Source organism: Hemicordylus capensis, chromosome 1 (genome assembly GCF_027244095.1).
Source record: "Hemicordylus capensis ecotype Gifberg chromosome 1, rHemCap1.1.pri, whole genome shotgun sequence".
Taxonomy (NCBI): domain Eukaryota; kingdom Metazoa; phylum Chordata; class Lepidosauria; order Squamata; family Cordylidae; genus Hemicordylus; species Hemicordylus capensis.
The window spans coordinates 300,302,608-300,327,741 of record NC_069657.1 but is presented as its reverse complement, the minus strand read 5'-3'; the positions used below and the strand labels follow the sequence as shown (position 1 = coordinate 300,327,741).

The 25,134-nt window shown below is 43.7% G+C and overlaps 1 protein-coding gene across 1 annotated transcript in view; it reads left to right on the top strand.

The window, feature by feature from the left end:
• The first annotated feature begins 7,416 nt into the window (after positions 1 to 7,416).
• LOC128337917 (protein eyes shut homolog) overlaps positions 7,417 to 25,134 on the top strand; it is a 264,499-nt gene continuing 246,781 nt past the window's right edge. The window contains exon 1 of the mRNA XM_053279638.1: positions 7,417 to 7,517. Within this exon, the coding sequence (XP_053135613.1) occupies positions 7,514 to 7,517 (4 nt within the window). The 5' untranslated portion in view covers positions 7,417 to 7,513. The remainder of the gene's footprint in view (positions 7,518 to 25,134) is intronic.

The window sequence follows — 25,134 nt, the reverse complement described above, 5'->3', positions numbered from 1 at the left end:
GCACAAACACTGGTGTAAGGAACAGACCCAGACAGCTCACGTGAAAGGAATTATTGATTAGAAATAGAAATAAAAGCCTTTTATCAATGGATGTTTTACTAAGTTTGGCCCATAACAACTCTCTTGGTGTAGAATTGAAGGCCACTCGCAAGTCCATAAATGCGACATAGAGTTTACCATTAGGGGCAGCTTTATATTTGCATGCCAGATGGTATAATACCATACAGTGATCCAACGTTGAGTGACCGGCCCTAAATCCCGCCTGCTCAGGGCCCAAAATATGATGCTCCGACATCCAACTCTCCAGCTTATACAAAAGATAGTGGGCATAGAGTTTTCCTATCACAGATAGCAAACTAATAGGTCGATAGTTGGAGGGAGCAGAGCAGGAGCCACGTTTGTAGACTGGAACCACAATGGCCTCACTCCAAGAAAAGGGAATAGCACCTGTGTTGTTAACGGAGGTAAATAAACTGGCTAGGATGGGAGCCCACCAATCAAGGTTACCTAATACTATTTCAGGGAGGATAAGATCAAGACCCAGTGCTTTGTTTTTCTTTACACCTTAACTATATTAACTATATCATCCGAAGTGAGAGGGGGCCACAAGGGGAGCCTCTCAGAGATGGGGGAATCATTGCCTGATGAAACCAAAGCTTCATTAAAGAGAGCATAAAAATGGGCTTCCCAAGCCTGAGCTGGAACCATAGAAACCAAACTGGAGTGAATGGAACCTGAGATAATATGCCAAAAGGCACCGCTGTCATTATGGGTAGCCTGAATTAATCTCTAGGGATGTGCAAAACGTTTCGGATACAAAACGTTTTGTACCCAAAACAGCCTGTTTCGGGTGTTTTGTAGACAAAACAAAACACCCATTTTCCAGATCCAAAAGTTTTGTATACAAAACAAAGAGTACCTTTTTCGGCTACAAAACGTTTTGTTGTTTCGGACCTCCATTTTGTGGTGATCTCGCAGTCAGTCTCCATTTTGTGTTTGACATCTCTTTGAATTTCCCACCCTTCCCGCCTTCTGATCAGTGACCTAAATCATGGGCTGACCTGCTGACAATTCCCTCCTTGTTCCCCATTGGCTCTTTTGCTTCTTGCCACTCTTTACTGACCCCTTTATTGGCCAGGGGAAGGGTTGCTAACCCATGGGGTGCTGGGTTCTGCTGTTTCTGTGGTGATCTGAGTGTAGATTCTCTGGTAGCATATGAGAGTGGATTCTTGTTTTTCACTGAAAATCTCATATGCTACCAGAGAATCTACAATGAACACCTCGGAAACAACAAAACCCAGTACCCCACAGGCTTGTGGGGGTGGTTGGCACCCTATGTGCACTACACAACCCCTCGCTCTGGGCAACCCCAGTGCCCCCCCAAGTGGAATTATGGGGCTGCTGAAACCTCCATTATTCCCCATGGGAAAAATCTTAAAGACACGTAAATTTCAACAAATCACAAAAGATCAGCCCTTTGCCCAATTCCTTTGAAATAATTCTGGAAGTTTCCTTGCCCCCAGTGGGAACTACCACCCACCACACACTGCTCTGGGTCATCCCTTTCCCCTTGATTTGAAGCGATACATTTACTGGAATCCCCATTATTCCCTATGGGAAAATTCTTAAAGATGTGTAAACTTAAATAAAATTCACAAAGAAAATCAGCCCTTTGCCTAATTCCTTTGAAATTTGGGTGGTAGCTTACACTCATTGGACACTACCACCACCACCCATTCTTTATGCCCTGGGACCCTTTTTAAAAATGCAAATCGATTCGGATTTGGATTCGGAAAATTTGGCTACAAAACAAAACAGGGCTGATTCGGATTCAGAAAATTTGGGTACAAAACAAAATGGGGATGTTTCGATTCAGATACAAATCGAAGCAAGAAAATTCCAAAATGCACACCCCTATTACTCTCCTCCATATGTTATTCTGTGCCTGGGACTTAGCAGACCTCACACATTTTTTATAAGCCTTCTTAATAGTGAAGTATTCTCATGGAAGCTCTTGATTGGAACTGGCTCTGTATTCACTATATAAACCTTTAAGTCTGTTGAATAAATCCCTGCACTTGGAATCAAACCATTCATTAGAGTCATTCATCCTATGTCTCTTGGAGAAAAGCAGCTGGCCAGTAGACGAGATCCTGTGGGATACCGTAGCCTCCAGCTACGGAGGAGCTGTTCTCCTGTTCTCATAACAGGATATTATCCTGTTCATAACAGGATAATATCCTGTTCTCATAACAGGATATTACAGTCACTGCCAGCTGGGTCTGCACAACAGAGTTGTATAACTCAATGCCAGCTGGGGAGGAGTATAAGATGTTCAATTTCTTCTCCACATCAGGTGAACATTTTACCTTCCATCCCGTTTGAGTTGGGGAGGGGGGTAAACCAGCTAAGAAACAGTCCTTCCTAGCTTGTGGGATATTAAGACAAAAAGAGAGTGGCAGATGGTCACTAAGAGCTTGAACACCAACTTCAAACATTACAACACGGCTAAATAGCAGGGGAGAGACCAAAATATAGTCTATCACACTGCTGCCACAAGAAGATAGGTATGTAAATTCACCGGGGATATCAGGGGAAAACGACCCGTTTAGAGGGATTAAATCAAACGAACTAGCTAAGTGTAGCAAGTTTGCCCCAGCCTTATTAAAGACTTTGTCTTTAGATAAATGAATATGGGATAGAAAACCAGCTGAGTTATCGCCCCCACTCCAAAGTTGGGAGTCAAGTAACGTGTTGTTATCAGGGCCACATCTAGAATTGAAGTCACCGGCAAGAAGAATCTCTGCGCGTGGAGACTTCAAGCTGATTTCCAAAATGTAAGACTCCAGTTGGTCCCAAATGGCAGCCCTAGGGCCATAAGAGGAGCCAGGAGGGATGTAAACATTAATTAGCAATATATCTTCACACGGGGTCTTGGTGAGAACAGCCATTGCAAAGGGAGGGAAATCAAGTAGTTTCATAGAATCCGCTTCCAAAGAAAGCGAAATACAACATGCCAGGCCCCCTTTAAGTCTCCCCCTATTGAAGTCAGAGTGGGCGTCCAACTTATAAACCACATAACCATTGATATTTAGATCTTCCTCAGACCAGGTTTCCTGCAGCAATATCACATCCCACTTTTGTAAGAAAGATATGAATGCCGAATTGCATCTTTTCCCTGCCCACCCTTCTACATTCCAACTAACAAAACTCCAGTTGGAGCAATTATAACCAAAAACACAATGTTCCGAGCCTGTTGGAAAGTAAGACTCAATAGTAGTTGGATCAGTAGCACGTGGAGGAGGATCCTGAAGGGAAGACACTCCTTGTATGATAGACATGGCGTCCGTGAGGAAGGATGGCTTATGGGGCACATTAGAAAGTCCTCTCAATGAGGTCTTCGGCTAAGGCAGTCATATCTGGGGGTAGGCCGAAGTCTGGAACGATGAGAAGTGCTGTCTAGCATCTGAGAGAAAAAAGTTGGTAATGTTAGTTTGTGTTAAACGAGGAATAATCGCATGAGGCTCGAGGCTCAAGGAACCTTCCTTAAGAACTGGATCGGAGGAAAACCCCTCAAGGGAGGGACTGGAAAGAGTGGCCAAGCTCTGAGGATTCACTTGCCGGGGACTTTTCATATATTTGTGGTTTTCAGCCAAAATGGTTTCAAGGTGGGACAGTTTAGAGATGTTAGACCACAAACCATCCTTGAGGAGAGATCTAGGTTCCCAGGACGGATCACTCTCCTCATTTGATGATTCCGAGGCGTGGGTGAGAACAGAAGGGTTATGGACTTCCTTCACTTTAGTCAGACCATCCATTGTCAGATCAAGGGAAGCGATGGGAAAAAGCTCAAGGAAGTTTGAGTGGCCATAGTGCTGGTCAGGCAGAGACGACTCCAAGGGCACACCAGCTTCTGACATGATTAAAGGGATGAAATCTTCTGATTCTTCTGGAGAGAGTAAAACTAGCTCAGAGAGGGAAGGAAGAACCCTCTCAGAGGGAGCCGTATAGCCAGAGTTTGAGGTGTAGGTCGAGGAATCAGGGGGTAGGTGAGTCCCCTGGTCTGCTTTAGAAGTGAGATAGAGCTCTTTAAGGGAGTGCCTTCTATCAGAATGTCTCAGAAGAGGCTTCTCGGTGAAAACCTGTGGTTCCACTAAGTTCTTCAGAGGGGCCCCTTTGTGGATTGCACATGACTTCTTGAGCTCTGTAAAAGCTCACCTGGGATAGATATCCCATTTAGCCAGATGGTTCTTCATGCGAAGCAGAGACTGTGAGATCAAAGGTCTTTCAAATGTGAGCTGCAGTCTAAGCATGTGGGGCAGAGTGGATTCCAGAACAGAAAAAGAATCAAGATCAATAGCATGGTGCTGGAAGACTAGTAGAGATGCAAGTGATTTGGCAATTTGAGCTTTAGAGTTCCACCTATCCCGGTTAATTGTATTTAGATAGATTTCCAAAATAAGTTGGGTAGGTTGATAAACCAATTGGGAGCAAGACTTTCCTTGAGTGAGGACAGAGTCAACCAAGGTTGAATGGGCTAACTGTGGGGGGCACCCTTCTAGGGCTATGATATGTACTCAAGTTCCATGAAGGAGATAGAGTGCTGAAATGAATATCAGTCTGCACACAAGCATCAGCAACGGCGGGGGTTTCCTTGGAGCCCACAAAATCAGCCTTCGGGGGGGGGGGGGGTTAGGAGCCCTCCTCAGTTCAGTAACTAGCACATCTAGATGGTCTGTTATTAATGATAGGCAATGGAAGAGAAGTTTTAGAGACTCTTGCACCAAAAGAACCATACTGGCGGAGATTCCCTCAGCAGGATCCAAAGAAGGTTTCTGGTAGGGAGCTTGCTTATATACAGGAGCAGGGGAAAGAGTAGAATTGTCCAGAAGGATGAGGGAGGGTTCGCTCACTGCACCCTCCTCACTGCCGACACCAGAAGTCAAATGGAGATCACATACTGGAGGGCATTCCACTGATTGATTGCAGGCACTCACCTCAGAATTCATTGGGGTGTTAAGCAGCACAGAAGCGACCTCCTTCACCTCATTTCCTTTGTAAGTAGGAGATGATTACGCAGATAAAAGAAGCTGCGAAGATAGAGGTTCACTCCTCTTCTCAGGGCTATGCATATCTCTTCCAATTTTAGTTTAAAAGTTGTTTGATGAGAAGCGAGGCTTTTTCCAACCTTTTTTAAATCTTTAGAAGCCTTCTTTCTATGCTGTGCTTGCATGATGCGTAGTTCTCGGCTTTCAGTGTCTTATCTTCCTCAAACGTACATTGACTTCCAAGGACATGGTTAGTTAAAAAACAAATGCAAATACTAACAACCAATAGCACATAGTGAAAAAAGAAAAGAAAAAGAAAAACACTCCAGCCAGGTCAGCAATTGAGAGTTTAAAACAGATAAAAGCAGGAGGACAAAAGCTCAGAAGCTAAAAACGTGTGCAGCTCCACCAGCAGCTGCAGCTCATCCGTGAAAGGAATTGTTGCTGAGTCACCCCTCCATGTGGCCTTCAGGGAGATACTCATGATTCAGCGACCCATTCCAGGTGACAATCCTGGATCTCAGGGTCTTGCTGAGAGGTGAAGTTCACGCCCTCTCTGAGCTGTGCCAAACTTGGGTCTGCCTCCTGCTGCCACCAGAACTCCTTGGCCATGCTGCTGAGGGCTGCTGCTGGCATCTTGGTAGATTCACCCTTCTCTTTCGCAGTGATTCCCTCCATGCCACTTGCCTGTAGCTGGTGTTCTGCATTGGGGAAATCAGCCTCTGTTCGTGGATGTAGTTAGGTGTCTCCCTCACTGGGCCTCTCAGCACTCGGGCTAGGGTCTAGTCTCTCTACACCGACAGTGCTGTCTGTAGGTGTGCTTCCACTTGGGTGGTGCTGGTTGTGACTGGGTACCTAGGGTCAGCCTCTCCCGCTCCACCATCACTGGATCAATCTCCCCTGGATGGACGGTCTCCCATACATGGTCAGCTATATCTTCCACTGGCTTTGTATTAGAGGAAAACATTTCTGGCTGTTCTTCACTGAAGAACAAAAGTGCAAACCAAAAAAAAAAAAAAAAGTCACATCAGGCCAGCTGCAACAAAACTTTAGACTAAAGTTTCCACCAAAAAAATCTTTCTTCCTAACAGAAAGCCAGTGAAATTTTGCTATAGTCCAGCACCAAACTCATCTCCAAACATGAAAATTATGACAACAAAAGCCAACAAATAACTCTGCAAATGGCAGAGGGAAAATAAGGATGTTCAGGTTTGACAGCAAGTACATTGAGAGAGAAAATCCCATGGGAAGGAAAAAAGGATGGCACTATAATCCTTAAGAAATAGCTACAATGGGAGTTTTATAGAGTTGTTTCCAAAGTTCAGTAACAGAAACTAACACAAAGGCAAACGCTACAGTTTTGGACATTTCAACAAGATTGCCTGTCTGTTCTTCAGAGGAATCCAGAACTAGAATAGCAGGACTATTGCTGGTTGTGACAAAGGTTACTTGGCAAATTTATTTTGGAGAAGGTTTCATGGTCTTGGAATACACTCTGCTTTTCACTTGTCTGAAAAAGTTGTTTCCTATCTAGTGCAGTTGTCTGATGAAGAAGAAGAAAAGGATACACTCAGCCTTTTTTTAAAAAGTGAGTTGTTATACTGTTCACAGATTAAAATTCTACCCAACTTCTTTCACTTAGATTCTCCAAGACCTCAGTTACTTATTCCTTTCTCAGCTCATTCTACTGAGTAATATCTTGGTGATAAACAAATTGTTTTCCTGGTTGCTTGTCTGAAATCCAAACATCACAATGAATTGCTTTCTCGAGGTTTAGGTGAATCCTTTTAGGTTTCTGACAAGATGATGATAGATCAGCAATTTGTCAAGTCCCCTTTGCCACCTTTCTTTTGTGGAAGAATGACAGGGCTTGAATGCCTTTCACATTCAAACACCGATGCATTTGAGTTACTTAACAGCTCCTTGTAGCATCACATTGCATTTCCCCCTTTGTCATTTTGTCTTAGAAGTCTGGCATGAACAGAAGGCCATCGGGGACTTCCATCTGTCTTGAACTGCTTAAAGCCAGCTTCGTATATATATATTTAAGCTACTGGGTTAAAAGGGGAATCCAGGCAGTAGTCTCAACCACTGTAGATATGCTTTTGGGCTGTATGGGGGGGATATACATTGTAAATATACATGTATAACTGTGCCTTCTGGGGCATATCTTAATGCAGGTAATGTGTCTTTTGCAACTCTGGTTATCCACATAATGCAAACGGGAAATTGAAAACACATAGATCTCACCTGTGGCCCTATCAGTTCACTAAAATGGATTCTGGGATCAAAGTGGGCAGCAGGTGTTTCACTCTCCCAGATAAAATCAATGGGAGTTGATTCCCTCCCCCCACCCAGAAGTGCTTCACTACAGTGTCTTTAAGGAGGCAGGAGTGACACTGGCATCTGCTACACGCAGGAAGATAAAACGTAATCTCTGACTGGGCTCTCGGCTTCGGTTCGTGATGGGTATGGAACACTTTTAAAACACCTTCCATTTGTTGTGAACTAACCTAGGGACCATTCGAATGCAGACATTTCTTAAATGAAAGTCTTCTCCCAAACCTTGATATGAATTGGGGGGTGGGGGGCTGCAATGGCAGTACTTCATTTTTGTCTGGTTGTAGAAAATAAATTGGAAAATACGTTTAACACATATTAGCTTGTTTGGTGCCATGGCTTCAAAGCACAGGGGTTTTCCTTCGCAGTTTTCAATATATGTCTACTTAAGCACTTCTTTCTCTTGAGGGGGAAAACTCAAGTTGATTATAGTCACACAGCAGCAAGAGAGGAAGGAGGACCTCATTAACTGGAAGAATAAGGGAGCCCTCTGGTGTTCAAAATAATGCTTTCAATTACATTTGAGAGTAGGAATTACAAAACTTGGTTAATCTGTGTATTATACTTTAGTGAGTTCAAATTCTATTAATCTTTTACCCTAATAATGCAATTAAAATTTATCTAAATATGCATGAACTCTGATCAAAATGTGGTCTAACAGGATTAAGAATATCAACAGTAAAACAGCTCTCTTCTGGCGGGGGGGGCGGTTCTTATGTTTATATCTTATGTTCTTATGTTTATATCTTGATCACTTCAAGCATTTGCTTTCTTCATTTTGGTTTTCTGCAATTGCTGCGTTGGGAAGGCTTTTCTAAAGATGCATTTCCCATTCTTTCTTCACACAATTTTCCAGTAAATATTTGGCTACAGAGAAATACAGCGAGATTTTTGTTCTCATAATTGAGGCACTTTATAAAGTGTCTGTGTATGGAGAAGGGTGTGTTCTTCTTTTTGTTGCACTAGCATACCCAGCACTACCTTAAGTGGTACAGTGAGAAAATGCTTGACTAACAAGCAGAAGGTTGCCAGTTTGAATCCCCGCTGGTACTATATTGGGCAGCAGCGATATAGGAAGATGCTGAGAGGAATAATCTCACACTGTGTGGGAGGAGGCAATGGTAAACCCCTCCTGTATTCTACCAAGGAAAAACACAGGGCTCTGTGGTGCAAGGAGTTGAAATCGACTTGATGGCACACTTTACCTTAGCATACCCAGCAGCCATAAGGAGGTAGCATAATCAAAAGTCTGCAAAAAACAGTTGTTAGTGGCAGCATTCTTGTGCAAATGCACAAAGTTGTGCAAATGCAATTGTGCAATGGATAGCTATCATTTCCAATAGCAGTCCATTGTGCAACTCCATTGGTGCAATTTCATGCATTTTGTGCAAGAGTGTTCTTATGCAACTGCATCAATACATTTTTATGAGCATGCACCCATGGTACACTGAGCAGTACAGTTACCCTTGCTAACCGAGCAAAGAGACACCTTTTGAAGCAGTGGTTCTCTTATATTTAGCAGGGGGAGAGCAACTGACCATATCCAGCCCCAGCACAGCATCCCTCCAGTGGCTGTGGCTGGTATCTGCCTTATGTTTCTTTTTAGACTGCGAGCCCTTTGGGGACAGGGGCCCATCTTTGTAATGTATTATTTATTTTTCTATGTAAACCTCTTTGAGAACTTTGGTTGAAGAGCGGTATATAAATATCAGCAGTAGTAGTACATCAGCCATTCTATGCAGATTGTACATACATTGAACATAAAGTCTGAATAGGGCTTCTGTTGTTAACCTTAACAGACAGGACAAATGGTCAGAATAACAAATACTCGCAGACAAACACCCAGCCAGCCTGCCAAGACAGATATACAATAAAAGCATGATTCACAGTGAGTACTTCCCAGCTTCTCAATAGAACCAGCAGATGAACATAAAAGTCTCAGGTATCTACCTGCAATGTGATTTGTTGGGGAAGGAAGAGATGAAGGAAGCAGGGAGAGAGTGAGGGTATTGAATGACTGATGCTTGAGCCAAAGTTCAGTTCACTAGAATAGTCATGGTTTAGTTCCACTGTGAAACTATTCTCACAGACACTAGTGTAGGGAGGGCATAGCTGGCCTGTGTTCGGGCTGCCCCCCCACAGCACGGTGCCCCCACATGGTTCTCTCACCCTCAACGGAGTAGCCCAGGGTTGGCTGCCACCACTCAGCATGTGCAGCGGCCATTTGAGTGGTTGGGAAGGTAGCCGAGTGCTGTGCTGACCACTCAGCTGGCCATTGTGTATTCATGGCGGCCCGCTGAGTGTCAGGGGAAGGGCAACCTACCCTGGGCTGCTCTGTCAGGAAGGCCACCACTGCTGCACGTGGGGAGGCATGCCACTGGGTGCCCACAGCAGTGGCAGGGGAGAAGAGGCATCGTGTGGTGGCTCCACCAGCAGCTGCGCACAGGTTTTTGGAAGCTGTGTGAACAATGACAGCTCATAGAACCTGCTCACAGAACCGCGGAAGAAGATGGGGAGGGTTTTTTTTAAAAAAAATCCATTTGTTTTCATACCCGGAAATACTGAACCCTGGAACTGAAATGAGCTTCATGAAAATAGTTCAATTTTGAACATAGTTCTTAAATTTTAACAGCACAAACAATACTCTGTATTTTTGCTTATGGCTACTAGGCGGCTATGCAGCTTCCACAATCTTCACTTTCAGAGAACCTCCTTTCTCTCTCCTCCTTTCAGTAAAAAAGATTATAGAGAAGGGGAAGGGGAAGGGATGGGCAAACAAGCAATATTCTCAGCATGCTCAAAAAACATAATCTTCTATGCTTACATGACAAATTTCACTCCTTATGTAGAAATTCAAAGCAAAAGTAATGACCTACAGAGCTACAGGGACAATGAAAATGTCAGTAAAACATGACGGTATGTTAAAATACAAAGTCCCAGAACACTAAACATTCTCTTGCCTAGAAGGTAAAATTTTAAGGGCCAAAGTTTTGCATGCAGTAATGAGACACGTCATTTAAATAGATTTTATTGCTGTTTGGAGCCACAAGCAGTCGTGCACGAGGGGGCAGTTTTTAAACAACATAAAAGCTCTTTTAGAGCATACATGCTCAGCAGTATACAAGGGATGCTGGCTGTCATGAGGGATGCAGAAGTGGCCTTTAAGAACGCTAATCTATCTTTATGCTCTTGTCCCATAGAATAGTATGTTGATGAAGTTTTTGTTTCTGCAGTCTGTTCATTTGAGAATATATATGTATATATAAAATGCCACAGAAATAGTCATATGTAAGGTATGATCATTTAAAGAGATAACTCAGTATGTTCAAAAGTGGAATTTGTTTAGTGGAATTTAGATGTGACACTCAACAAAGGGCTATTGGTGAAATTGGCTGCCACTTTCAAGATGTCTTCCTAGTTCTGCCAGCAACAGCCAATCATGTGGAGTGGGACGGGAAGGCACACAATGTGAAGATATCACGGCTTAGGCAGGTCTGGCTTAATATTATGGGGAAAGAAGGAACAATTCCGCATGTCAGAATTCAGCCTGCTTTCCCCTTCCTTTCCTGTTCACTATTTGAACCCAAGGTTTGCCATAGGAGCAGAAGCAGCAGGGAGATTTGGCATTTAATGCAGAGAAAGCTGTTTTTGCAAAGAGTTGAATGGCCAGAAGCCTAATGTGTGGGAAATTTATGTGGGAAAATGAGGCTCTCCACTGCTGAGTAGGGACGTGTACGAGCCGGTTTGGCACCTCCTCTGGGAAGCGTGGGTGCTGGCTTGTGTACCAGCATTTGAATCGGTTTGGTGGGGCAGGGAGCATTTCCCTTAAAAAACAGGTAAGCACAAATGGCTCAGGCAGCTGCCAGTGAGGCAGGGAGCAGTTCCCTCAAAAAGCAGGTAAGCAGTTCCTTTCCTGCTCGCCCTCTGCCCCACTACTTTTCCAGCAGCAGCACCCACTCTCCAGCCATGTGTATGCCATTGCCACACGGAGGCTGCAGAGAAAAGCACCACAGGCACCACTGCTGGAAAAGTGAGCAGGTAAATTGCTGCTTGCCTGCTATTTAAGGGAACTGCTACCTGCCCTGCCAGTGGCTATCTGAGCTGTTCGTGCACATCCCTACTGCTGAGTAAGTTGCCTCCTGACAGAAGCTGGAGTTCTAAAGGACAAAAGGAGATGTTAGTATCCTAGTTGACTCCTATTCAAAGTACTTCAAAATTTAATCAGCCAGAGGAACTTCTTTGATTATTATGCACATCAGAAATAGTGCCATGCAGTTCTGGGTCATCAACTTGAGTGGGCAGTGAGGTTCCCATCTCTTTTAGTCCTTGTCAAGTGGACAAGAGCTTCATCCTCTAGGTTTCCCCTACTGTTGGCTTTACCTCAAACCCTAAGCCATATAGAAAGTTCTGTTCTCCCTTTTTCATTGGTTGAGTGAGTCAACTGAACAGAACACACTGGCTGGTAATTTGGAGCTTTGGCGAAGCTGTCTCTGGCACACCACTCTCTAGGCTTGCTTGCCATGGGTGTTCAGTGACACCTACTGCTGATTACTGCCTCAGAGCTCTGTCCAACCACCCTCACCTCACCTCCCCACCCCCGAACTGAAACCACTAGGCTGTTGGAACCCTGGATTGTGGGATCCAGAATTATGAGAACCCACTAGCTTTGAACATTCCCTGAGTGGGACACCTGTGCAGTGCCTTGTGTAGTGACCTGGCCATTCTTGGCACCCTGGGCTTACACACATCATCGGCATACAAGAGATCTAATCTTGTATTTTGACTGGCTGGAAGAGTCCAGGACTTCCTGTACGGAAAAATAAGAGAGAATCCTTCTGAGGCTGAAGTTCTCCTGAAGTGGACTAGATCCGAGTTTTGCACTTGTGGCCTGACTGCTAGGGAGTTTTGGAGTCTTGGGTGCTGCACTTGCACCCCTTTGCCTGTTCATGTCCTCTGCCTGGAAGAGATTTTCAGCACCCCAAGGTATCACATATGAGATCGGCAGAACTCAGGAGATGGTCTACAGATCTGTCTCTCTTCTCTTACCTTTGTACCCTTATGCCCATGTCACCGTTCCCTCTGTCTTGCCTATGTAATTGTTCCCTTCCCTTATGGTTTTCTCATATGAGTCCTTAACCCTTTTGCCCGCAGAATTGGTCTATTTTCATGGCACTGTTTGCCAAATACTGAGAGCCAGCATGGTGTAGTGGTTAGAGTGCTGGACTAGGACCGGGGAGACCCGAGTTCAAATCCCCGTTCAGCTATAATACTAGCTGGGTGACTCTGGGCCAGTCACTTCTCTTTCAGCCTAGCCTACTTCACAGGGTTGTTGTGAAAGAGAAACTCAAGTATGTAGTACACCGCTCTGGGCTCCTTGGAGGAAGAGCGGGATATAAATGTAATAATAATAATAATAATAATAAATACTTCCATTTTGCATTGTGCTTCTATTCACAGTCAAGTCAAAGTGTAGTCAGAAACTGTCATAGTTGGCGTGTGGTTACAGATGCACTTCCAGAGTTGCCCATGACAGGCATCACATCTAGTTCTCCTCTGGGGACTCACAGTGCCCACCTTCGGACATAATGGCAAAGCAGAGGCAGAGGTTCAAGATTTTGGCAGTTTGAATGCGTAAAACTGTGGTTGTGTCACCAAACTGCAGGTTGGTCTTCAACCCCGAGCCTGAATTGGTACTTTAGGTTTACTTGGAGCTTTCACACAGCTCAGATGCCTTTGTTTAAAACAAAAAAAGAAATATGGCTTCAAAAGGCTGGAGAGGAATTTTGGGGTTAGGGTTGTTTAACTCCTCCTTCACCTGCCAGTTCTATATTCAAAATCAATCTCCCCAAGCTGCTGTGCATTTGGAGTCCCCAAGGCAGAGGGGAGCAGCTTGGGGAGGTGCAATTTGGTGTGGAGAAGAAGCAAGGAAGCAGGGAAAGGGTTAAGAATCCCCTTTCCCCTTAATACATCATTACAAATTGACAGTTCAAGGGCTTTGTTGTGTCACAAGCATACAGGATTGAACTTCTGTTGCAGTGTTTGCATGCAGCATGTGGTTATTTATTTATTTATTTGTTTTTTGTTTTTTAATATCGCCCTTCCAAAATGGCTCAGGGCGGTTAGCCCCTTAGAAAGAGAAGAGTGGATAAAATAGGTCAAGGTAGCAATTAGAAAAGGATAACACTAAATAAAAATATTCAGTAATCAGAGGCTAACTAGTGTGCCAGCTCCGTCCCTTTCTCTGTGTCCCTTTGGCTAGTGCGTCAGCTGCGTTCCTTTCTCAAGAAGGCAAATCTGGCCACAATTACTCACACCTTAGTCATGTCACAGCTGGATTACTGTAATGCGCTCTATGTGGGGCTGCCCATGAAGAATATTCAGAAACTGCAGCTAGTGCAAAATGCGGCAGCTAGGATTTTATCTGGAGCTGCCCACTGGGATCACATCACACACATTTTGAAAGAGCTGTGCTGGCTGACAGTTTGTTTCTGGGTCCAATTCAGGGTGCTGTTTTCGACCTTTTAAAGCTCTTAATGGTTTGGGCCCTGGATACCTGAGGGATCGCCTGCTCCCAAGAGTTGCTGCCCACTTGACAAAGTCATCTGAGGGGGCTCTGCTCTGGCTGCTGACAATGAGGGAGGCTCGGCTGTTGTGCACACGGGACAGGGCCTTCTCTGTTGCTGCCCCCAGACTCTGGAATGCTCTCCTGGTGGCTATTTGCTCCTTGGTCTACATCACAGCTTTTAGAAAGCATGTTAAATCCTGGCTTTTTAGTGATTGTCTCTACTGCTGCTTCTTTGATTTTGTATGGTTATTTTAAGTGTGTATTTTAATTTTTCTTTGTTAGATCTCTGTTTTTATATTTTATCCAAATATAGTCTTGTTTTAATTTTTCTATGTGAACCGCCTTGGGATTGTTTTAATGAAAGGCAGTATGCAAATTTTAACAATTTTTTAAAAAGAACAATTTTTTAAAAACCTACTACATTTTACATACAAGTGTGAGATGCAGTTTTTTAAAAATGGTGTGGGAGGGGGAATGGGCATTTGCCAAAAAGATTTTGAACAGAGAGGGAAACATAGAGTGGAGAAACTTAGGGAGAGGGGTTGCTTAACTCTTTTCTCTTTTTCTTTCTCTACTCTTGATCACCTTCAGTAATTGTTCAAGTTCTGTGCTGCCCTTGCAGTTGTGGTAACAGCGACCTAAAAGCTTTGTGCACCTTGAGAATATTTCTGCCTAAATAGTAGCTGTTGAAGATGATGTGTCTGTTGTCTAGTATCAAAGGTGTTTGGTGGATCTATGAGAGAAAAACACCCCAACAGGAAGCACAACAGGATTTGTCATTGTTCACAAAGAATGAATGCAGGTCAAAAGCTGCCTTGTGCTATCCAGAGAAGAGCACAGGGTCTTCTGACCTTTAAACTCACTTGAATACTGTAGGGTTTTCTTTTCCTGTTCTTGAAAGGGCCTATTGATATTTTTCCCTCCTATTGTTGCCATAGAATTGCTTCTCATTTCTCTGCCCCAGCCCTCTGTACCCTCTGCTAAGCCTACAGAGGTGAATGCAGCTTCTGTTATTTCATCCTTCCACTGCTTCTGTGCTCCATCATTATTTGTCCTTAGAAATTTTTCAGCTACACTTGTCATCTCCTTTCTTCAGTACAGTGCCTTCAACACACTCTTTCCTCATTGTGCATATCACCTCTTCTTCCCCCATGTTTTTAATTCATGCACTAGCACTGAGCAGAATGCTAGTTCTGGGAGACTTTTTCCAGCAAAATTATCTCTTCCATACATTAGAAAGTGATTCCTTGTCCAGGGAGTGTGATTTCTCAGCAGATGTATTCCCAGTCCTATAGGAGGCAAATCACAATAGATGGCTAGCGTAAAAGAAAGAAGTACAGCACAGAAAGTACATCACAATGATAATCATAGTCTTGAGGGAAAGAATGGCTGTTTTCATATCAACTGGACCAAACACTTGCTGAAGGTCTCCTTCAGATGTGCCCATTTTAGAACTGATGGGTATGTCTACCAGGAAGAGAGGTTTTTTCCCCCCAGCAGTGGCATCCCACTTCTAGAAAGTCCTCCCTAGGGAAACTTGCCTGGCAATTTAGTTAGGACTTTTTAGGCACTAGGTCAAGACTTTTCCATTCTCCCAGACTTGTTAATGCTTTTTAGGTTTTTATTCCCCTGAATTTGTTTTAGTGAATGGTAACCTAAATAATTTGCTGAAATTATTCTCAACTAATTTTGGGTCACAGTGGGGAGGGGTTCAGGGATGGATATATCACAATAGTTTCATGGAGACCCCCATAAAACTAAGGTAAAGTTTTTGGGGTGGAAGCAGCTTACCATTACAAGAAAACCCAGAAAATGACATATTTCTCTGGGTATCTATCTATTTATTTATTTGATTTCTATACCGCCCTTCCAAAAATGGATCAGGGCGGTCGTGGTAGCAACAGCACTGCTGCTCCAGGTGTGTTCCGGGAGGAAATGGTGTGGCCACAGGGGTGTCGGTGCATTCCACAATGTCAGTGCATTCCAGGAGGAAAAGAAATCGTGGCTGACTGGAGTTGGCTGCTGGGAAGAGCCGTAGCACTTGAAGCGGTGGTGGTGGTGGTGGTGCTGCTGCTGCTGCTGCCGACATCACCTGCAGAAGTGCAGCATTTTCTTTCATATTTTCTTTATTAAAGCAAGGTAAGCCACTAGCACTATCCAAAAACTTGGGTGGTGGTGTGGGGGCATGAAACACCCAAAAAAGCTTCCTATGAAAGGGCGAGTTGTGGGTGGGTGCTGTATTGGGTCAGCAGCAGTAGTTTTAGTTGTCTTGATTAATTTAGTCTTTCTAGATGCTGCTGCTTTTCTTGATGTTTTAATTGGTGCTGGGTTTTTTGTGATTGTATACAGCAGCTTTTATTGTACTTGATGTATTTTTATCTTCATGTTTGTGGTATACCACCCTGTTATAATTGGGTGAGTGGTGATACAGAAAAATAAAGTGGAGCAGGTAGGATGAGAATTGTTTTTGGAAGAAGGAATTTCTGCAGAAAGGTAGTTTGCATAAAGGCTGAGTTAAATCCTGTAGGTCCAGCCAGAGACTGAGACAGTGTTTTGTTTTGTTTTTTAACCTTTTACTCTTGGGCTTTGCTTTGAACATATACTGTTTATGTAGTATCTTGATAAATGTCTGAAATCTGCTGCAAAGATTAGTATTGCCCCAGTGACACGACCAGTTATGTGGCAGTCATGTAGATTGTTAAAATGATTATTATGGGGGGTGGGGGATAAGGTTGCTTGTGTGAGTCAAGCCTTGAGTGGATATGCAATTTTCATTATAGATACTACTAATTGCTATTTGGCTTCAGTGGAGAATATTATTATCTCTTTTGACATCTGACATGCTACATCGTTTCAACTGTATTAAGTCACACTGAATAACTTTCTGTTGCGCATATAACTTGATATGACATTACTTAATAAAATGTTTCTGGAATTAATAACACAAGATATTTTTGGTCATGTCACAATGGAAACTGGATGAATGCAAATTTCACCCAAAATGCACTGGTAATGAGTACATAATTTATCTATGATGGCCTGAAAGTTTCAGCTTTTAATAGTTGGCTTTTTCAGCTGCATTATTAGCTAGTCATTTTCCAACAGGAATGTAATGCTCTTTAGAATTGGTTCTTTTAAATCTGTTTCTTCTCCAACAGCAGTCACATCCATTATTAATCGCCAGCCTTGTAGTTTAAGTACTTCCTGAATCCCCTATGAGAAGTAATGTCTCCTGTAGAAGTGGACTGAGACTGACATACAGCACTTTTTTTAAAAAATCAGAAAGAAAACTTTACCTGGATAAATTGTCTTTTGCCAAATTAAATCTGTCAGGTGAGGACTGGACCCACAGGCAGAGTGAGGTGAAGAGTTTTAGCAGGCATATGGACTTGTTCTTTTCTTTGTTTGATTCTTGGGATGTCTTTTAATAAGGAAGATTCTTTGGTGGTCGCATATGGCAGTGGTTCATAAACCGTGAAGTGGGCCTCCCTAAGGAGGTTCAGACAGTGCCAATAGGAGGCACACATCTTTCACAGACCCCATACACTGTAGATCTTGATTGAGGTAGGAGTCGGTATGATGGTAGTTTTCACCAGTGCAGTACAGAAAACTGGAAGTTTGGAGCCACTGGTGCTAGAATCAGGAACCCATGGCTCTGTATAACTGCACCACGTTGTGAACCACATGTTGTAAGTTGGAGCATCTCTCTAAAGAGTACTGGATTCCTGGATCCTGGAGTGTCATACACCCTTGGAAGAAGCAATTTATTAATTTCTGTAGCATTTCACAATTTATGACACTTTTACAGTTGTTGTTTGATCTATTTATTCAACGATCTTGAGAGGTGCCGGGATGGAGCTGAGTGGCACTCCCCCTCAGCCACACTTCTCTTTCACTGCTGATCCTTGCCCCCGCCCTGCTGGATACTCAGCAGGGCACTTCCCATCAGCTGATGCTCCTCACCATCCTCTTCCTGCTCAGTGAAATGAAAGGAGTACTTCTTTAGAGGAAAATTCCCTAGTAGCTTTAGGGTTAATTTAGCTGCTAAATTAACAGCCCAGAAAGGCAACAACGAAAGGGCCATGCCGGCGAGAGGAGGTGGTGGGACAGACAAGCGGGCGGAGAAACAGCGGCAGGGAGAGAAAGCGGCAGTGAGCGAGGTGCCGAGAAGGCCAAGGAAAGGTTAATTTTTCTTTAAATTTCTGCTGCTGCATGGCCGGGGGATGGCTGTGGGGGGCGGGGGTGAGCCAGGGGTGATCCTTCTTCCCTCTCCCCCAGGCGGCGGCGGTGGCTCCCATAGCTACTCAGGGCCTGTAGCGATGGTCGTTCCTACTGCTCAAGGACCCTTGCCTGTGCATCTCTCTCAAGCCACGCCTCCTGCCCCATCCTTTCCATCTTTCTTTCCACTTCTCCCTTCTTTTGCAAAATTATGAGAAGAGTTCTCATATTCCCCCCCCCCTTAAAAGTTTTCCATGTTATGTGTGATGATTTGGCAGAGGTGGATAGGAAGAACAATGCATTTTATTATGTATTTTGTACAGATTGTATTTTGTACATATTAAAATGAATTTTAATTCAACTTACTTCATATTAATTTAAATTAATCTTGGCCTGCTAGAATGTCAAAAGTTAAATTTTGATTAAATTCATTTTTAATTAATTTCACTTTAATTTGATTTAATTTGATTGATTGATTTATATTAAGTGTTACTCTAATAATCAGCACCCTAAGAATTGACCTCGGCCCCCATGAACCAAGTCATGGGTGGTTTCGGCCCACCAGGTCATTTGAGTTGTGCAGGCCTGATTTAGCACGTAGTGCTAAAGAGTTTGATTGCCTCCCTCCTCCTTTTAACAAAGAGAGGGGTGATTGAACTTCCCAACTCTAAATGAGAGCATCAGAGTGCATGCATACCTCTCTTTTAGTATTCAGCTCATGTGGCATTGGAAGGAGGGAGGCTATCAAACTCCTTAATGCTGCACTACTGAATATATAGCATTTGTAGCACTAAGGAGCTTGATTTCCTTAATCAGGGTACATGCAGGCCTCTCATTTAGTATCTAGCTCATACGGGGCTGAGAAGTTTGATTGAACTGTTTAGCACTACGTGCTAAATTAACCCTAAAGGCTACTAGGGGATTTCCCTCTACAGAAGCACTCTTTTCATTTCACTGAGCAGGGAGGGGGCGAGGAGCATTGGTGGACGGGGAGTGTGGGGTGATTGGGCCCGGCCATGGGGCCCGGGAAAGTGTATGGCTGGAGGCAATCTCCCTGTGCATCCCACCTGAAGGACGGACCTGGGTCTTATAAATCATTGCCGGAACAAAATTGATTAGCAAAGACCTTCTCTATTTGGTCAAAAGTAGATTGAATGAATTGTAGAGTTCTAGATTGCCTGGGCTAAGTTACAGTATATTATACAGTAGAGATGTGCATAAAATCTTGGATTCTCAAATGGCACATGGTACGTTCCACCTTGGAGCAGGTCATTCTGTTCCGAGCTCAAAATAGGCCCCCCTTTTAAAAGCCAGTTTTGTTTCAAGCTCAGAATGCTCAAAACGTCCCATTCTGAGATGGAATGTTTTGTTCTGTGAAACGTTTCACACATCCCTATTATACTCTATATTATAAAATATATTGCTTTTGTTAAATTTTCTAATACGCTGATTCAATGAAACAATTTTATATATTTTTATCTCTGTCATAATGAGACCTTTCCAGAGGAGAAAATAGTGCTAAGGCTCTTCTTTGTAGGGAATGGCTCATTAAAAGCCATGTTGCATGTATTCCGAAGTAATTCCCAGTGGCTGACATGCTGACTGCAAAGCACATGCCTTAATGTAGGGTCTGTGGGAATGCAGTGGGCGCCCTCATGCAACTCCCCCAGTCCTCATGCACTTGTGCTCTTGTGCAAGAGTATGAATGCTTCTGAACACTGCCCATGGTCTGTAAGTGCTTGATAAGAGTGGAGGGTTGAGGGTCAGCAGTGAGTTACAGCTCTTACAGAGTACTTCTGAAGCACAGGCAACAGAAATATTAGCACTCCTGGGCAACAGCACGAGTGCAAGAAGACTGAAAGATTTGTATGAGAGTTGGCTTTCCCCCAGACCCTACTAACAAATGCGCTTTGTTAGCCAGGATGTCAGCCACCGTGATCAGTGGGCTTGCTACCCACTGATCAAGGTGTACATAGTATTGCAGCCTTTAGCTTTTTAATTATTAGGGAGTCTTTCTATGAAAGAAAAGTGCATGCTTTGAATATGCTAACGTTTTCAGAATACTGAGCATGGCCATCTGAAAATGTTCTTGTTTAGTCAATAACTAGGTGGCCCCATGTATATATTCCTCATTTTATCACTCTACTCTTTATTTACAGGATGCCGGTGGGAACTGCAGCTTTTAAAATGTGAGATTTCATCTCATAATAGGGATAATGAAAGTCTCATTCCAGCTGTTCAGTTTTTCTTCCCTCTGAGAGAAATCGCTTTGTTTACTAAAGATAAAAAGGTAGTGAAGATATTTTTAGAAGCCAACCATTGAAGTTCAGCCTTTAACTTAAATCATTCATACCTTTAAAGGAAAACTCTAAAGACTGTGCTCAGCCCAGCAGTTGAAAAATCAAAAGGTGATTCTCCTCTCCCTATGAATAAAGATAACCTATTTGAAACCCATTGTTTTATTTGAAGTATTCATTGATTTTTTCCCCCAGAGAGAACATGTCAAATATACAGGAGATTAGAACATGATGCAATATATTAGATGTTACAAATATATAAAGGAGAGAGAAGAAAAAATAAAGGCTGCCAAAACAATATAGTCTTTTTACACCAACTGATAACAGTAGTTAATTTCTTTTAAAAAGTAAATTTAGAGAGCAAGCCTTCCTAGAAGATCTGCCACCTACTTTCAAATCAGAGCCAGCCCTATTATCAGGCAAGTTGAGGAGGCCCACCTAGGATTACAGGCTTATTTTGAAATGGTATGAAACATAAGACAGTCTTGATTTCTCTTTGAAATAAGTGAATGAGAGTCACCCCTGAAGAGAACTTTCAATACTCAGAATCATAGGGCAAGAAATTGCCTTCCATACGTCTTGGAGGTGGTGTTGGTTTCTACATTTGCTTTCTTCACTTCTTTTCTCTGTAAGTTGAGGAGGCCTACCTCAGTTACAGATTTAGGTGTTTCATTAACGGAAAGCAAATGTAATCAATGGCTGGCCAGCTGTGGTGTGAGTGGCACTAGGAGCAGGGATCAGTAGCACTGCTGGACAAGATTTGAAGGATCCATGATCAAGCTTGCCTCTTTCTCCCTCTCATGCTCAATAAAGTGGACTAATAGCAAACCACCTCAAAGTGTGGGTGACTGTTGACCATAAACTACATAGAGCGCAATTATCTCTCTTTCATATTTCATTGCCAAAATGAGTGGGGATTGTTATATTATATTATATTATATTATATTATATTATATTATATTATATTATATTATATTATATTATATTATATTATATTATGAAGAAGACATCACAGGGAGCAGTGTTGGGAGCCACATTTACCAGCTTAACTTATTGATTTCTCATTTGCGGACAGCCAAGGACACCTGTAAGATCTTCTGTGCTTTTTGCTGTTACTTTGGCTGCATTCAGACATTGCACGAAACCGGAGTTAAGGGTTACCGGCAAACCTGTAACTCCAGTTTCGTGCAGTGTCTGAATGCATGCAACCTTGGCCTCGCAACCAAACCACAGGGTTCAGTTTACTTAACAAACTGGAATTTGGAGCTGAGATTACTCTTCAGTTTCACCACTCTAAACCTCTGTTCGAAGGGGCCGTTGTGTTGTCTGCATGCATCTGCCGCTATAGCTGTGGTTACAGGTTATGCAACCAGTGAGAGGCCAGCTCGGAGCAGCACCAACTGTATTTACATTCTAGGGCTTATCCAGCAGTCCAAGGTATGTTCCCTGACTGAATGACATGCCCTTGCCTGCGCACTTCCTACTTCCTCTGCCTGCTAACAGGCATATCAGGCCCTGTTGCTCTTATAATTAAAAGGCCAGTAACACTACAGGGAGCACTGCTTTAAGTCATAGGAAACATAGGAAACTGCCATATACTGAGTCAGACCATTGGTCTATCTAGCTCAGTATTGTCTTCACAGACTGGCAGTGGCTTCTCCAAGGTTGCAGGCAGGAATCTCTCTCAGCCCTATCTTGGAGATGCCAGGGAATGAACTTGGAACCTTCTGATGCTCTTCTCAGAGAGGCTCCATCCCCTGAGGGGAATATCTTGCAGTGCTCACACATCAAGTCTCCCATTCAGATGCAACCAGGGCAGACCCTGCTTAGCTATGGGGACAAGTCATGCTTGCTACCACAAGACCAGCTCTTCTCCTGTGATCTGTGATCCTTGCAGCAGCAGTGGTGGTAGGTCTGTGCTGGATGCACTTGACCTGTAGAACCACCCCTTGTGAATGATTTCCTGGAGCTGTGAAGTCATGCCCACAGCCTGGCACGAACATGGCTGTACAAGTGGGAAAACCAAGCTCAGACAACCAGAAAGTGGGAGGGGAAACTCTAACCTGCCTCTGGAGTTTCCCAAACTGGGAATGGGGGAATTGTCTGTGACCCGGCCTCCAGGTTAGAATTGCAAACTGCAGTTCTAAGCCAGTTCCTGTGATGGCTGAGAGGTTTGGGTTTTTTACAGGGCAGTTTCTTTCAGTTGTGCCTATAGAAAGCGTGGGTGAGGTTCTAGCTGCAGGTGGGTCACATGTACTTGTGGGTGGGGCCGCATTCCTGAGGTGGCTCAGTTTGAGGAAGATCTTGACAGCTTGTGCTTGTGGGTGGGGCCGCATTCCTGAGGTGGCTCAGTTTGAGGAAGATCTTGACAAGACAAGGCTCATAGCAGGAGAGGCCTCAAACTTTTGTTTTTTCCCCCTATAGAAGACAGCAAGCTAGCAAATAAATAAATCAACAAGAAAACCGGGGGGGGGGGGGGAAGCTAGCTTTGTTAGGGCCAGTCTTTTTGAGGGTTTGATTTCTGGATGGTGAGAGGCTTTTTTAAAAAACGGGCTGTTTCTTTTAGTTGTGCCTAGAGAGAAGTGGGTGGGGCAGTAGCTGCAGGTGAGTCACACAGCCTGTGGGTGGTGCCACATTCCTGTGATGGCTCAGTTTGAAACAAGCTTTTGGGAAGACAAGCCTCAGACTGGGGAAGTTTTGTTCCCCGGACCTTTGTGAACAGGAGTTTGCAAACAGATATTGAAGGAGTTTTGCATAGAGCTTAGTGGGGAAGTGTTCAGGGAGGCACACATACAGGCCCCCATTAGTAAAAAGGAGGTACCCAGCATGAGGAGAAGGTGAGTACTCCACTTAAAAAAAAAAAAATAGAGGACAGAGCTTGAAATGACTAATTAGCTGACAACTGCAGCTAAGACATAGCTTTCAAGTAAACAAGCTCTATGTATTCTAAACAGCCAATAAAACCAGTTACGAAGGTAGAATGCCAGCAGGAGATGGGATGCTTCCCAGTGTATTGCATGGAGTGTTGCAGTATGATTATATGCCTGAGAAGCAGAAGTTGTGGGTTTGCGCTTGGTGCAAAAAGCTCCTGGCTCTAAGGGGAAAGGTTTGTTCCCTTGAAGCCAAGGTGACTGATCTGGAGAAGCTCAGGGAGGCAGAGACACATGTGGGTGCAACCCTTAGGGATGTGATAGAGGCATCCCACTTCCACACTGACAGCTCCTCTGCTGCTATGAAGGTCTCATGGAAGGAGGACATCAGTCTGAGGAAGAGAGGAATTCTCCCTTAGAAGGGACCCCTTCCTTAGATGATACACCAGTATCCTCTCACACAGAGGATACTCCTCCAGGGCCTCCTAGTAGTGGGTGATTTAATCAGGGGCATAGAGAGATGGGTTTGTGACCTGTGTGTAGACTGCATGGTGACTTGCCTGCCTGGTGCGAAGGTTGTGGGCGTCACACAATGTCTAGATAGGCTGCTAAACAGTGCTGGGGAGGAATCAGCTGTCATGGTGCACATCGGCACCAACAATGTTGGCACTGCAGTCAGAAGGTCCTGGAACATAAATTTCAGCTTCTAGGTGGCATATTGAAGTCCAGAATCCCCAGGGTAGAGTTCTCTGAAGTGCTATCTGTTCTACCCACAGGGCCAGCATACATTTTGGGGCAAGCAAAGCCTGTACAAAAGGGACAGACTCCACTTTAACCAAGATGGAACCAGACTACTGACATAACAGAAACCTGGTAAAATGGTGAGAATCAGTGGGACACTCTTAATCTTGGGTACAAACCACAGAAAGGACAGGGAGGGGAAGATTGGGAGTGGAGTAGCACTATATATTAAAGAAGGGATATAATCCAACAAGATGGAAAACCTAGGAGGACTGGAGTCCTCCAAAGAACCACCAGGAACATATGGCACCCACCCAAGAATTCTGAAGGAAGTCCAATGTGGAATTGCTGATGTCCTAGTAAAAATATGTAACTTGTCCTTATAATCAGGCTCTGTACCAGAGAACTAGAAAGTAGCTATTGTAACTCCAATCTTCAAAAAGCAATCCATGTTGTCTTAAATTCTGTGCCAGGTAAATTGATGGAAAGCATACTTACGGACAAAATTGTTAAACATATAGAAGAGCAGGCCTTGCTGAAGGAGAACCAGCATGGCTTTTGCAAGGGCAAGTATTGCCTCAAAAACCTTTTGGAGTTCTTTGAGAGTGTCAACAGACATGTGGATAAGGGTGATCTGGTTGACATAGCATATTTGGACTTCCAAAAAGCTTTTGACAAAATTCCCCACCACCAAAGGCATTTGTGTAAACTCAGCAGTCATGGGATAAGGGGACAGGTTCATGTGTGGATTGGAAAATGGTTGAAGGACAGGAAACAGAGGGTTGGAATAAATGGACCATTCTCTAAATGGAGGGATGTAAGAAGTGGGCTCACACGGGGGTCTGTACTGGGAACAGTGCCCTTTAACTTGTTCATAAATGATCTAGGAATTGGGGTAAGCCGCAGCCAGATTTGCAGATGACACTAAAATATTTAGGATTGTGAAATCCAAAACAGATTGTGAGGAGTTCCAAAGGGATCTCTCCACATTGGGGGAATGGGTGACAAAATGGTAGGATGATGCATATTGGGGCAAAAAACCTCAACTTAGCATA